General features: G+C 39.5%; 1 protein-coding gene across 1 annotated transcript; it reads left to right on the forward strand.

Annotated features, from left to right (window-relative positions):
• Window positions 1-7379: 7379 nt before the first annotated feature.
• LOC137627381 (uncharacterized) lies at window positions 7380-11689 on the forward strand. The gene is made up of 2 exons (XM_068358467.1): window positions 7380-9301; window positions 9581-11689. The coding sequence occupies exons 1-2, from the start codon at window positions 7457-7459 to the stop codon at window positions 11426-11428; spliced, it is 3693 nt and encodes a 1230-aa protein (XP_068214568.1). The 5' UTR covers window positions 7380-7456; the 3' UTR covers window positions 11429-11689.
• The last annotated feature ends 980 nt before the right edge of the window (window positions 11690-12669 follow it).

The raw sequence follows: 12669 nt of genomic DNA on the forward strand, positions 1-12669 counted from the left end.
TGCTTTGTTTATGATAAATTCATGAGTTGCATTTTCAAAATTCATTGCCATCAGTGTTTCAGACTCAATGCTGAGAAGTGCCAAATTTGAAAGTCTCTCCTGGCCCACAGTATTTCTCAGGTATGTCTTAATGAGCTTCAATTTGCTGAAGGATCTTCCACATGAAGCAACTGATACCCCTACAGTCAATAATAACCTAAGGGCCACTTGGAGGTTAGCGAATCCTTCACCATTTTTCATAATAAAACTAAGGAGTTCTGGGGCTGAATCTATGTTTCTGTTCCTTACCAAGAAATTTACATCTTGTATCTCTTAGCATAGTTCTGATGCTTTCAGGTCTTCGTCATATTTTTGCTCCATGCCTTTGCACGCTACATCAACTTCTTCGTTTTTGCCAAATAATTCTTTAGGGCGCAGGAAATGTAAAAGAAAATGTAAAGAAAATGAAAATATTTAGAATCAAACATTTTTAAGTGCATGATTTCATTGTCAAGATGATTAATTCTATTGCAAAAAGAAAAAAATCGGGGTAATATTTCAATTTTTGTTGGTTTTAATGGCTTAATTGCAGAAATCATAATTTGTGTTAACAAATTTCAAAGTTTTTATCCTTTACCCGCTAATTGTTATTATTTCAATCTTGTGGGGCAGCAAGTCCAGGCTATTTTTGCCACCCCTAAAAGAGTGCCGCCCCAGGGCATTTGCCAACCCCCCACCCCCCACCCTTGCCCTCCCCCATGGGAGGGCCCTGGATATGATTGATATACCAGAAGCTGATGACGACCTTGTTGTGGCCTGAATTCAGTGTAATTGAAGTCGAAGGCATCCTTAAATAACTAGAGATGGAAAGTCCCGGCATACGATGGAATAAATGCGCAGATGATACTGGCCGAAAATGAGGTGTCTCCCAGACTACTTACAAGATTATTTTGAAAAATGTGGCATGAAGAGGCAAAACCTATTGAATGGGAGATAAGAGTGTTGGTGAAAATAGCTAATAAAGGAGACCTGACTGATTGCAGTAATTACAGAAGCGTAACACTTACGACAGTCGTTATGAATATATGTAGTATGCTTATACTTAAGAGATTGTGGAGAAAGATTGATGAAAACCTCAGAGATGAACAAGCAGGATTTAGAAAAGGTAGAAGTAGCACTGACAAAATTTTAATTTTCAAACATGTTGTATAGCAATGCAAAGAATATAGAAATCGCCTTTTGATGGTATTTGTGGACTATGAAAAAGCCTTTGATAGTGTGTACCGGCCAATCTTGCGGAGAGTCCTGCGTTAGTATGGAATTCCTCTTAAATATGTAAAATTGACTCAGTTGATTCATAAGCATAGCAAGTGCAAAGTTAATGTTAAAGGAGTCTTATCAAATAAGTTTCCAGTGAACATCGGAGTACTCCAAGGGAATGTGTTGTCACCTATGATGTTTATTCTCCTCATGGACTTTGTAATGTGTAGAACATTCAGAGATGATGGGGAAGGATTGGACTGGATTTGGTGATAGGAATTTAGCTGACCAGGACTGTGCTGATGATGCTGTCCTACAAGATTTACAATGCTTGCTTAACAAAATGCATGAAATATCATACGAAGGTTGGGCTGAAAATAAATAGAAGAAAGACAGAGATGATGAAAACAAAGTATGCAATGGAAGATGAAATATCATTAGAAGGAGAATGGATTAATTAGGTAGAATCATTTAAGTATTTAGGAACCATGATCTCCAATACAGGGTCTTTAGAATTAGAGTTTAGTGAAGGATTAAAAAAAAGCAAATCAGACAATGGCTAGGTTAAGTAAAATTAGAAAATCAAATCGCTTAAAATTGCATTTAAAATCAGACTATATATCACTTTAATGAGATCGGTATTACTCTATGGACATGAGTCAAGGCATGAAAATGAAACAATCTCCAATAGATTTAGTAGATTTGAGAATAAAACCCTCAAAAGGATATTGGGAGGTAAATGGCAGGACAGGATTAGAAATAAAACGATAAGAGAGATTACTCGAGTACCATATGTTGATGAGATCATGATGAGGGGTAGATGGAGATGGTTTGGGCATGCTTTCCGCACTCCCCGAGAGCGATTGGTTCACCAAACGTACAGCTGGGCTCCACAAGGCACTAGAAGAATTGGAAGACCCACCCTACATGGCTAAGGACTATAAAGCGCGAAGTAGGAGATGATGAATGGAGAAGTATTGAAATTAATCGAGGCTCTTTGCGTCAATAGGTGTATGAAGAGATGATTTATATATATATATATATATATATATATATATATATATATATATATATATATATATATATATATATATATATATATATATATATATATATGTGTGTGTGTGTGTGTGTGTGTGTGTATAATTCTATACACATCCATATATTGGAAACATAACCAACAATATCTGGGGTTTGGATAGTTTTTCTCATCATGTTTGCCAGAGTTGATTGGTGATGGTGTAAGACTTTGGTCTGATCGCTCACAGCAATCCAACCCAGTAAGGGTGGCTATGACCAGTACAGTTTTTCTACTTACGGCGATATGCAAGCACTTTCACCATGTTAAGGTATATATATATATATATATATATATATATATATATATATATATATATATATATATATATATATATATATATATGCGTGTGTGTGTGTGTGTGTGTGCGAAGGGGGAGTATTTTAATCACTGAAAATCGTTACATATTCAGACGAAGATAGTCAGATAGTCATAAAAACTGTATGAAATCAACGTGACCAATAAAAGCATCAAATGCGTTACGGCGAATTCAATGCGAACACTTTCACGGACCCTTCAGAAGTTAACAAATAAATTTAGTTGGCGTAAATATTCCAGACGGAATGAAAATCGAACATATGATATCAGATTGCTAAGTTGCTCTCTCTCTCTCTCTCTCTCTCTCTCTCTCTCTCTCTCTCTCTCTCTCTCTCTCTCTCTCTCTCTCTCTCTCTCTCTCTCATTGCCCTTTCCTCGTTTCGAGATGGCTTATGCGGAAGATCATCTTACTCTCGAAGAGCTGATTGAAGAACCAATACAACGGCCACTCGATATAACCACAAGGTACAGACTCCCGCCCTTCCACTACCATCCCTAACTCTTAACTAAGGCATGGGGGAGAGGGAGGAGGGAGAATAATTTCGAAGAAGTGAAGAGAAAAAGAATACAGTAACTCGTATCGGGAAGAAGTCCATTCTCTCTGAGATTGCCCTGCAGATGGCACCGTGGATGGCATCCAAATTCAGGCGGGATGAAGCCCCGAAGCTCCGCAAAGGTAGAAAAAGCTTTGCTAGACCTCATAAGGATGATGGGGAGGAGGTTGATGTTCTTGGGGGCGTAGGGGAAGGAGCACTTTATAGTGATGGCTGCGATCACAGCGGATAACTTTATTAGTATTGGTTGTGTGCCTGATATTGAATCTTTCATATAAAAGTGATTCCGAGTCGGCAGACACGTTTGCGGAAGGAATATTTACGGTTCCAAGAGGATGAATTCTGGAGGGTTTCTGGTAATGCCTTTGTCGATGGCCAGGACAGAATTCTTCACATGGATTTCTTTAGTCATTCTGTTGGGGCTGGGGGAGGGTGAGCTTATGCGTTCATATTAGGGACTTATATACGTGATGTCGGTAAGCTTTCTTCTTAGTGGCTTCCTCGATCTAAAAGATATTTGCATGACTTATCGATGTCCATGTCTGATTCGAAAGATAAAAGTGACCATTCTCTCTCTCTCTCTCTCTCTCTCTCTCTCTCTCTCTCTCTCTCTCTCTCTCTCTCTCTCTCTCTCTCTCTCTCTCTCTCTCTCTCTCTCGGGGCTCTTTCGGTAACAAAACTGACTGACAATGACTAGGTAAGAGACAAATGTAAAGAAAATGAGTCATTTACTTGGTAATAATAATAATAATAATAATAATAATAATAATAATAATAATCTCCCTTTTATATAAGGAAAGAGAAGTGTTCGGTTATTACATACAAACACACACACATTGCGAATGAATGAGAACTGTATATGGTAACACAGGATCCTGTCCATACACTAAAAAGAAAGGCGTGTCCCTGAGCGAAGCATTATATACAGCTAGCTCAGCTGTAGGAAGCATGGCGTGCCAATGAAGGGTGTCATCAGCCACTAAGTAACGCAAAATTCGCACTACTTTCCTATTATTCGACTCTACTAAGCCATTTGCTGAAGGCCTATATGCGGTCACTGAAAAGTGTTCAGTTTTCAGCAAGTCCATGACCGATTTCACCACCTTATTTATAAACTCAAGACCATTATCACTTATCAAAATTTTCGGGCAACCAAACCTAGTAATAAAAGAGCACAGCGCCTGGGCTAATGAATTTGCAGATTTATCCAACATTGCGTAAGTATGAGTGTACTGAGTAAATGCATCCGCAAATACACATACTGTATATACTTATGTTGTGTTAACCCAATAGGAAATAGTCCTACTACATCCATATGCACTCTATAAAATTTAATGGGAACAATCGTCCACTTTCTGGCTTCCGGTACAGTGTTTTTATGTTCTTTGAAACAATTACTACCATGACAACCTTTTATATAATTCTCTATAGTGTAACGTAATTCTAGCTTTTGAGTAACAATTGTAAAATATTGCTCTCATATTTTCAAAATTAAAAGTTGCTTTTCTTTAGTGTGCACCAGCCTGCCTCCTGCGGGCTGGTAAAGAAGGTATTTAGGTTCAGTTGTTAATTCCTGCCCCTTTTCTGTTTTCCATGTTATGTTAATGGTGAGTTGGACTTCCACGTGACTGGAATAGGAGTCAAGGTGGAGGGTAAATAATTTTGATTAAGGAGGAGTCCACATATTGTGCTAAAGAACGCTAGTGCTCATCAGCGGTCTGATAACCGTAATCCAGGATCAATACTTCAGCAGCAGCAGCAGCAGCAGTTGGTGCTAACTTGGACGACCATAGTTCGCTAGCGTTTGGCCCGGGGAGGCCTGAAAAACAGGTATGGTTTGGTGCCACTGCTTATCCCTTAGTGAAGAGGGTTGTGTTATGCTGGGAGTTATGTATCCCTTGGTTTAGGAGGACGGTTTTGTGCTGGTGAGCAACCCCAAGGATCGGCAATAGATCGATAGCGTTCTGGACCCTGTGAGGTCTCGTGACAGGTACTGTTAAGGCTTGTCAGAGCATTCCTTGTGCCTTTTTACGTATCAAGTCGACTCTAAAATTATTATTTCATGAGTACCATCGGAGGACGAAATTTCGTTAATATAATGTGTGTTTTTTTATATATTTGTGTGTATTTCTCGGTCACGAAAGGTGTTTAGGTAGGTAGGGAATATATGTACTTAACTAGGCTCTAAACATTCTTATTACTTTTTCTATATTGACAAGTTAGTTTGAGATGACGAAAGTGGGTGATAGTATATGAATCTTTTGTGCCTCTATACCTCTTACTAGTACTCTTCTCTCTTCCAAATGTTTTCAGTGTGGTATGTTTTCAGTCTGTGTCCTGAAAGTTCTCTTTATTATTTATATAACTGAGTAAATGAAATTAGAGTGTTTTCCAAGTAATTTTCTATTTTGTTTACATGAGCAGCTTTTCCGAGTGTTTGTTTAAATATATATATATTGTATAATAAATTATCATTGACGTCTCCAAGGTTCTTTTTACCCTCTTTTGTTTATGATTGTTCTTGATTATTTTCTTGTTTACCAATCTGATGTTTTGGGTGTACTTCAGTAACCTGGTAAAAATAAAGCCGTAAGGCAGTTTACTTGCGGCCACCTTAAATTAAGCAACAAGGCCTAATTGGTATTTGAAGGTCGGCCCGCCGGGTAACACTGGCGACCTTGCCAGGATAAGTAAAAACATTCCGTAGAACTGGTTAATAGTGGTTTTCCAGTTCGGCATCAGAGTAAATAAGAAAATGATTGAGACGTAAACAAAAGGGTAATTCTACACTTATTCTTTGCTTTTCTTTTCTTCATATTTTTAAGACAAGAGACTATGTCGGACAAAGGTGAAGATCCGGTAGGAGCGGTGGGTTTTGAGGTAGCAGAATTTTTAGATAATGTTGATTGGGAAGAAGAAATAGGGGATTTAAGGAAGGTTGAGTTGCAGGAAATTGCAAAATTCATAAATATCTCTGTAGCACCAGGAACAAAGAAAGGAACTCTGTTAGTACTGTTAGTGACGGCCATTAAGAAATGGGAAGAAGAAACTAAAAGTAGTGTTGATAGGACTGAATATATCTCGGTACAGGATAGGTTAGAATTGGAAAGATTGCAAATAGAGAAAATGAAACTACAGATAGCCACGAGGGAAGAGGAAAGAATTCATGAAAAAGTAATGTTACAAGCAAAATTTAATCAGGAACAACTAAGAATAGAACGGGAAAGAGAACAGGAACAATTAAGATTACAAAGGGAAAGAGAACAGGAAAAGCATGAATTACAAGTACTCCACCTAAGGCAAGTTCCTGCCGAAAGCAAATTTAACATAAGGAATGCTATTAAATTAATGCCTGTCTTTAAGGAAACAGAAGCCTTGGAGTTTTTCACTGTGTTCGAAAAACTAGCAAATAGACTAGAATGGCCAGAAAACATGTGGACTACGCTGGTACAATGTAGGTTAATGGGTAAAGCACAGAAAATATATGCTGCCCTGAACGAAGAAATGAGTGCTGACTATTCCCAAGTGAAAAATTTGATTTTAAAAGCGTATGAGCTGGTACCTGAAGCCTACCGTCAGAAATTTCGAAATATGAAGAAGGGATGGAAGGGATGGGAGGAGACTTTCGTGGAATTTGCACGGAGGAGAAGAGTGGCTTTTCAGGAATGGTTGAAAGCCAAAGGTGTGGAAGATTTTGATGCTTTAAAAGAATTGATACTCATTGAAGAATTTAAAAATAATATTAATTTTGATCTGAAAACTCACTTAGAGGATCTTAAGTTGGATCTTTTGGATACTTTGGCTGTAGCAGCTGATGAGTTTTTCCTTTCCCACAAGGGGAACTATCAGTTCAGTGATAAGGCAAAGTGGGGCACAAAAAGGAATCCAAGTGGAAAAGGTGCAAGTCAGTAACCTGGAAAGAGGACAAAGGAATCACCGGATAGAGGTGAGAAGCCAGGGTCACCAAAGAAAGGTGGAAAACTGGTGTGCTGGCATTATGGGCAACCAGGTCACATAAAAGAGAAGTGCCGGTTGTGGTTGGATAAAGCAAAGCCAGTGGGTCTGTTGGGTCGGGATTCGACTGCAACAGATGAGTGTTTCAAAAAGTATGTCTCTGAAGGTGTAGTGAGCATCAAAGGCCAAAAGTAGTGTTGATAGGACTGAATATATCTCGGTACAGGATAGGTTAGAATTGGAAAGATTGCAAATAGAGAAAATAAAACTACAGATAGCCACGAGGGAAGAGGAAAGAATTCATGAAAAAGTAATGTTACAAGCAAAATTTAATCAGGAACAACTAAGAATAGAACGGGAAAGAGAACAGGAACAATTAAGATTACAAAGGGAAAGAGAACAGGAAAAGCATGAATTACAAGTACTCCACCTAAGGCAAGTTCCTGCCGAAAGCAAATTTAACATAGGGAATGCTATTAAATTAATGCCTGTCTTTAAGGAAACAGAAGCCTTGGAGTTTTTCACTGTGTTCGAGAAACTAGCAAATAGACTAGAATGGCCAGAAAACATGTGGACTACGCTGGTACAATGTAGGTTAATGGGTAAAGCACAGAAAATATATGCTGCCCTGAACGAAGAAATGAGTGCTGACTATTCCCAAGTGAAAAATTTGATTTTAAAAGCGTACGAGCTGGTACCTGAAGCCTACCGTCAGAAATTTCGAAATATGAAGAAGGGATGGGAGGAGACTTTCGTGGAATTTGCACGGAGGAGAAGAGTGGCTTTTCAGGAATGGTTGAAAGCCAAAGGTGTGGAAGATTTTGATGCTTTAAAAGAATTGATACTCGTTGAAGAATTTGAAAATAATATTAATTTTGATCTGAAAACTCACTTAGAGGATCTTAAGTTGGATCTTTTGGATACTTTGGCTGTAGCAGCTGATGAGTTTTTCCTTTCCCACAAGGGGAACTATCGGTTCAGTGATAAGGCAAAGTGGGGCACAAAAAGGAATCCAAGTGGAAAAGGTGCAAGTCAGTCACCTGGAAAGAGGACAAAGGAATCACCGGATAGAGGTGAGAAGCCAGGGTCACCAAAGAAAGGTGGAAAACTGGTGTGCTGGCATTGTGGGCAACCAGGTCGCATAAAAGAGAAGTGCCGGTTGTGGTTGGATAAAGCAAAGCCAGTGGGTCTGTTGGGTCGGGACTCGACTGCAACAGATGAGTGTTTCAAAAAGTATGTCTCTGAAGGTGTAGTGAGCATCAAAGGGCAGAATAGGTCAGAGAGACGGGTAAAGCTTTTAAGGGACACGGGAGCGGCGCAATCCATAATTTTGCGTTCGGTATTGCCGGAAGGACTGAGCCAGGGACAGGAGAAATTTGTGTTACTAGGGGGATTCCCGAGAACAGTAACGGCATGCCCCTTGGTAGAGTTAGTGTTAAAATCTAAATGGGTAAAAGGACCCATAAATCTGGCAATTGTGGATGAATTACCCATAAAGGGAGTGGACGTGATAGTGGCCAACGACTGTGAGATGCGGACTCCAGGTAATTGTCCTCAGGTGCAAGGTAAGTCGGTAAAGACTGAAAAGCCTGTTTTCGTGGTCACGCGTTCGGGAGCCCAAAGCAAGTCCAGGGAGATGGACTTTATGGGGCTCGATAAATTATTTGAGAAAAATGGTTCTGAGGTAAGTGTAACTGGAAATCCCATGTTGTCTTCCGTGAAGGACGAGAATGGTAAATGGGCAATTGATACATTTGCGGCGACTCAGAAGGCGGAGTTTGAGAAGGAGAGGAGTAAGAAAGTCAGTCAGGATAATAGTCGTCCTCATTTAGAATGGAAGGACGGAGTGTTGAAAAGGATAAGTCGAGCAAAACGAGCACCTGCAGATGCATGGGAGGTGAGAGAACAGATTGTGGTACCAGTGAACTACAGACGTAAGTTATTAGAGCTAGCTCATGACAACCTTCTGTCTGGTCATCTAGGTATAAATAAAACTTTTAAAAAACTTTCAGATTTGTTTTTCTGGCCTTCTCTTAGAAGAGACGTCAAGAAGTTTGTGAAGACCTGCAAAGTCTGCCAGACAACGGGGAAGCCGAATCAGAAAATCCCGAAAGCACCACTGCAGCCAATTCCAGCCATTGGAGAACCCTTTGAAGAGGTAATAATTGATATAGTTGGCCCTTTGCCAAGGACCAGCAGTGGAAATCAATATATTTTGACACTGATGGATAGGACCACACAGTATCCTGAGGCAATTCCTTTAAGGAGTATACATGCTGGGAGGGTTCTTAAATCTTTGCTGGGGTTCTTTTCGAAATTTGGTTTACCCAGGGTAATTCAGTCTGATTGTGGGAATAATTTCAAAAGTAAAGTATTTAAGCAGGGTTTGGAAGAATTAGGCATAAAGCATGTAACTTCTTCGCCTTATCACCCACAGAGCCAAGGACAACTGGAAAGATTTCACCAAACATTGAAATCAATGCTTAGTAAGTATGTGCAGCAGGAACCCAAGAATTGGGACCAGGTAATTCCTTATTTATTATTTGCTTTCAGATCTATTCCTAGTGATGTAATGGGGTTTTCGCCATTTGAACTAACTTTTGGTCATAAAGTAAGGGGACCTTTAGAAGTAGTGAAGGATCACTGGGAGGGAGTAAAACCTCGGGTAAATTTGCTGAACTTTTTAAGGGATTCAAGGGAAAAGTTGATCAATTCTTGGGATTTTGCTTTAAAAACTTTGGAGGTGAGTCAAAGAAAAATGAAAGAGCGTTATGATATGAAAACCAAATTACGAAATTTTCAGGTTGGCGAAGAGGTGTTGGTGTTGCTTCCAATTCCAGGCAATCCATTTAAAGCCAAATTCTCGGGGCCCTGGAAGATCTTAAAGGAGGTGAATGACCTAAACTATGTTGTTGAAACCCCTGACTGGAGGAAGACTCAAGTATGCCATGTTAATATGCTAAAAGCCTACCAGGGCAGGGAAACCATCCGACCAGTTCTGTCTTTAGCCAAGGTGGAGGAGAAAGAAGAATTTGGTGAAACTTCCAGTATGAGTTTGCTGGGAAATTCCGTAGCTTTGGGAAATCTACCCGGGATGTTGGATCATTTAAGTGCCACCCAATCCAAGGGGGTAATGAACTTGATAACAAAGTTCACAGTTTTATTTCAGGACGTTCCAGGACTAACCAGTCTACTTATGCATGATATAGAGGTGGGAGATGCTCGTCCCATTAAACAACATCCATATAGAGTGAATCCATCCAAAAGGGACATCATTAAGCAAGAGGTAGATTACATGCTACTTCATGATCTAATTCAAAGGAGTTTCAGCCCGTTGAGTTCTCCAGCAGTGCTAGTCAAAAAGGAAGGGGGAGGACAAAGAATGTGCTTTGACTATCGTAAGGTAAATGCAGTTACTGAGTCTGATTGTTTTCCTCTGCCCAGGGTGGAAGATTGCATAAATGATGTCGGCGCTGCCAAGTACATAAGTAAGTTTGATCTTTTAAAGGGTTATTGGCAAGTTCCATTAACAGAAAGGGCTAAAGAAATATCAGCTTTTGTTACGTCGGAAGGTTTGTATTCATGCAATGTCATGCCTTTTGGTATGAAAAATGCCTCTGCCACTTTTCAGAGGTTGATGAATCAAGTGATTGATAAGTTAGAGGGGGTAGTTGTCTACATAGATGACCTTGTAGTTTACAGTAATAGTTGGGAGTCTCATTTGAAAAACATGGAATGCTTGTTCGAGAGGCTGCGTGCAGCTGGTCTGGTGATTAATTTAAACAAGTGTGATTTTGCAAAAGTCAAAATAATCTATTTAGGTCATGAGGTGAGACATGGCAAAATTCTCCCAAAATCGGTAAATATTCAGTCAATCCTCGATTTTCAGGTACCAGAGAATCGAAGAGGTATTCGCCGATTTTTGGGGATGGTGGGTTATTATAGGCGGTTTATATTGAACTTTGCAGATGTGGCTAATCCACTGACCAACTTGCTTAAGAAAGGTCAGCGTGTCTGCTGGACTGCAGAATGTCAGGATGCTTTTGATAAGTTGAAGTCAACCATGATTAACACTCCAATACTTAAAACTCCGAATTTTAAGGAACCTTTTTGCTTGGCTGTGGATGCTAGCGACGTGGGTGTTGGAGCGGTATTATCACAAGGTTGTGATGGTGAAGAGTATCCGGTGGCGTATTTTTCAAAGAAACTGTCTCCAGCTCAGCAAAAATATTCAACGGTTGAAAAGGAGACTTTAGGACTCATTTTATCCTTGGAGCACTTTTAGGTTTACCTAAGTGTTAGCACAGGACCTATTGTGGTAAGAACGGATCATAATCCGCTGGTCTTCTTGAATTTCTTTAAAAATAAGAATAACCGTCTCCTTAGGTGGAGCCTTCGTCTCCAGGAGTGGGATCTACTAATTCAGCATATCGCTGGAAGAGAGAATATCATCCCTGATGCCCTGTCAAGATAACAGGCTCTCGGTCACAGGCATTTTATTGTTTTTGTAATTTACAGTAAGGAGAAAAGGCCTTTTGTTAATACAAAAACGGGAGTTATTTGTATGTTTATTAAATATTATTTCCTTGTTTTAATGCATTGTTTTTTTTTTTTTCAGGATTGGGGTTTATGATCTTGTAAACCTTCTGTGTTTAAATATGAAGAAGCCATAAAGGTGAAAGCGCCAAGGAAAGGTTTTGTACCAAGGAAAGACTTTGGACAGAATTTTGTGTAAGCATGGGTACAGCTCTGGATTGGGCTGCACCCCTGTGGGTTTTCAGCATGTGCCAGGGGGATAGACACCTGGTAACAAATAACAAACCATCCCCTGGCTGATGTTTATGTTAAGTTTAAGTTAGGTTTTGCATTTGGGTACCTTTATTTTAGGGTAATTTTGTCAATTTGGTGCTGGGAAAATTTCTTTTTGATAATTTTTGATAAGTATGTTTAGGTTTAGATAGTTGGTTAGGAAAGGGAGAAGATGGGGTCCGGGAATGACTGATGACATTTGTTTAATCTTCTTCCTTTGCAGGACTTACAATTTTTTTTTATTATCTCTAAACTCTATTGAACCTAGTTATTGAGAGCTTTGCTTTGTGCCCCCTGTCAAGTTGTTTGATTGCTTCACTATTTTTATGTAAATTTTTTCTTGCGTAAAAATTTCTTGGTAGGGTGGGGCTGTAACGTAATTCTAGCTTTTGAGTAATAATTGTAACATATTGCTCTCATATTTTCAAAATTTAAAGTTGCTTTTCTTTAGTGTGCACCAGCCTGCCATCTACGGGCTGGTAAAGAAGGTATTTAGGTTCAGTTGTTAATTCCTGCCCCTTTTCTGTTTTCCATGTTATGTTAATGGTGAGTTGGACTTCCACGTGACTAGAATGGGAGTCAAGGTGGAGGGTAAATAATTTTGATTAAGGAGGAGTCCACATATTGTGCTAAAGAACGCTAGTGCTCATCAGCGGTCTGATAACCGTAATCCAGGATCAATACTTCAGCAGCAGCAGCAGCAGCAGTTGGTGCTAA

The sequence above is a fragment of the Palaemon carinicauda genome, chromosome 35 (assembly GCF_036898095.1).
Source record: "Palaemon carinicauda isolate YSFRI2023 chromosome 35, ASM3689809v2, whole genome shotgun sequence".
Taxonomy (NCBI): Eukaryota; Metazoa; Arthropoda; class Malacostraca; order Decapoda; family Palaemonidae; genus Palaemon; species Palaemon carinicauda.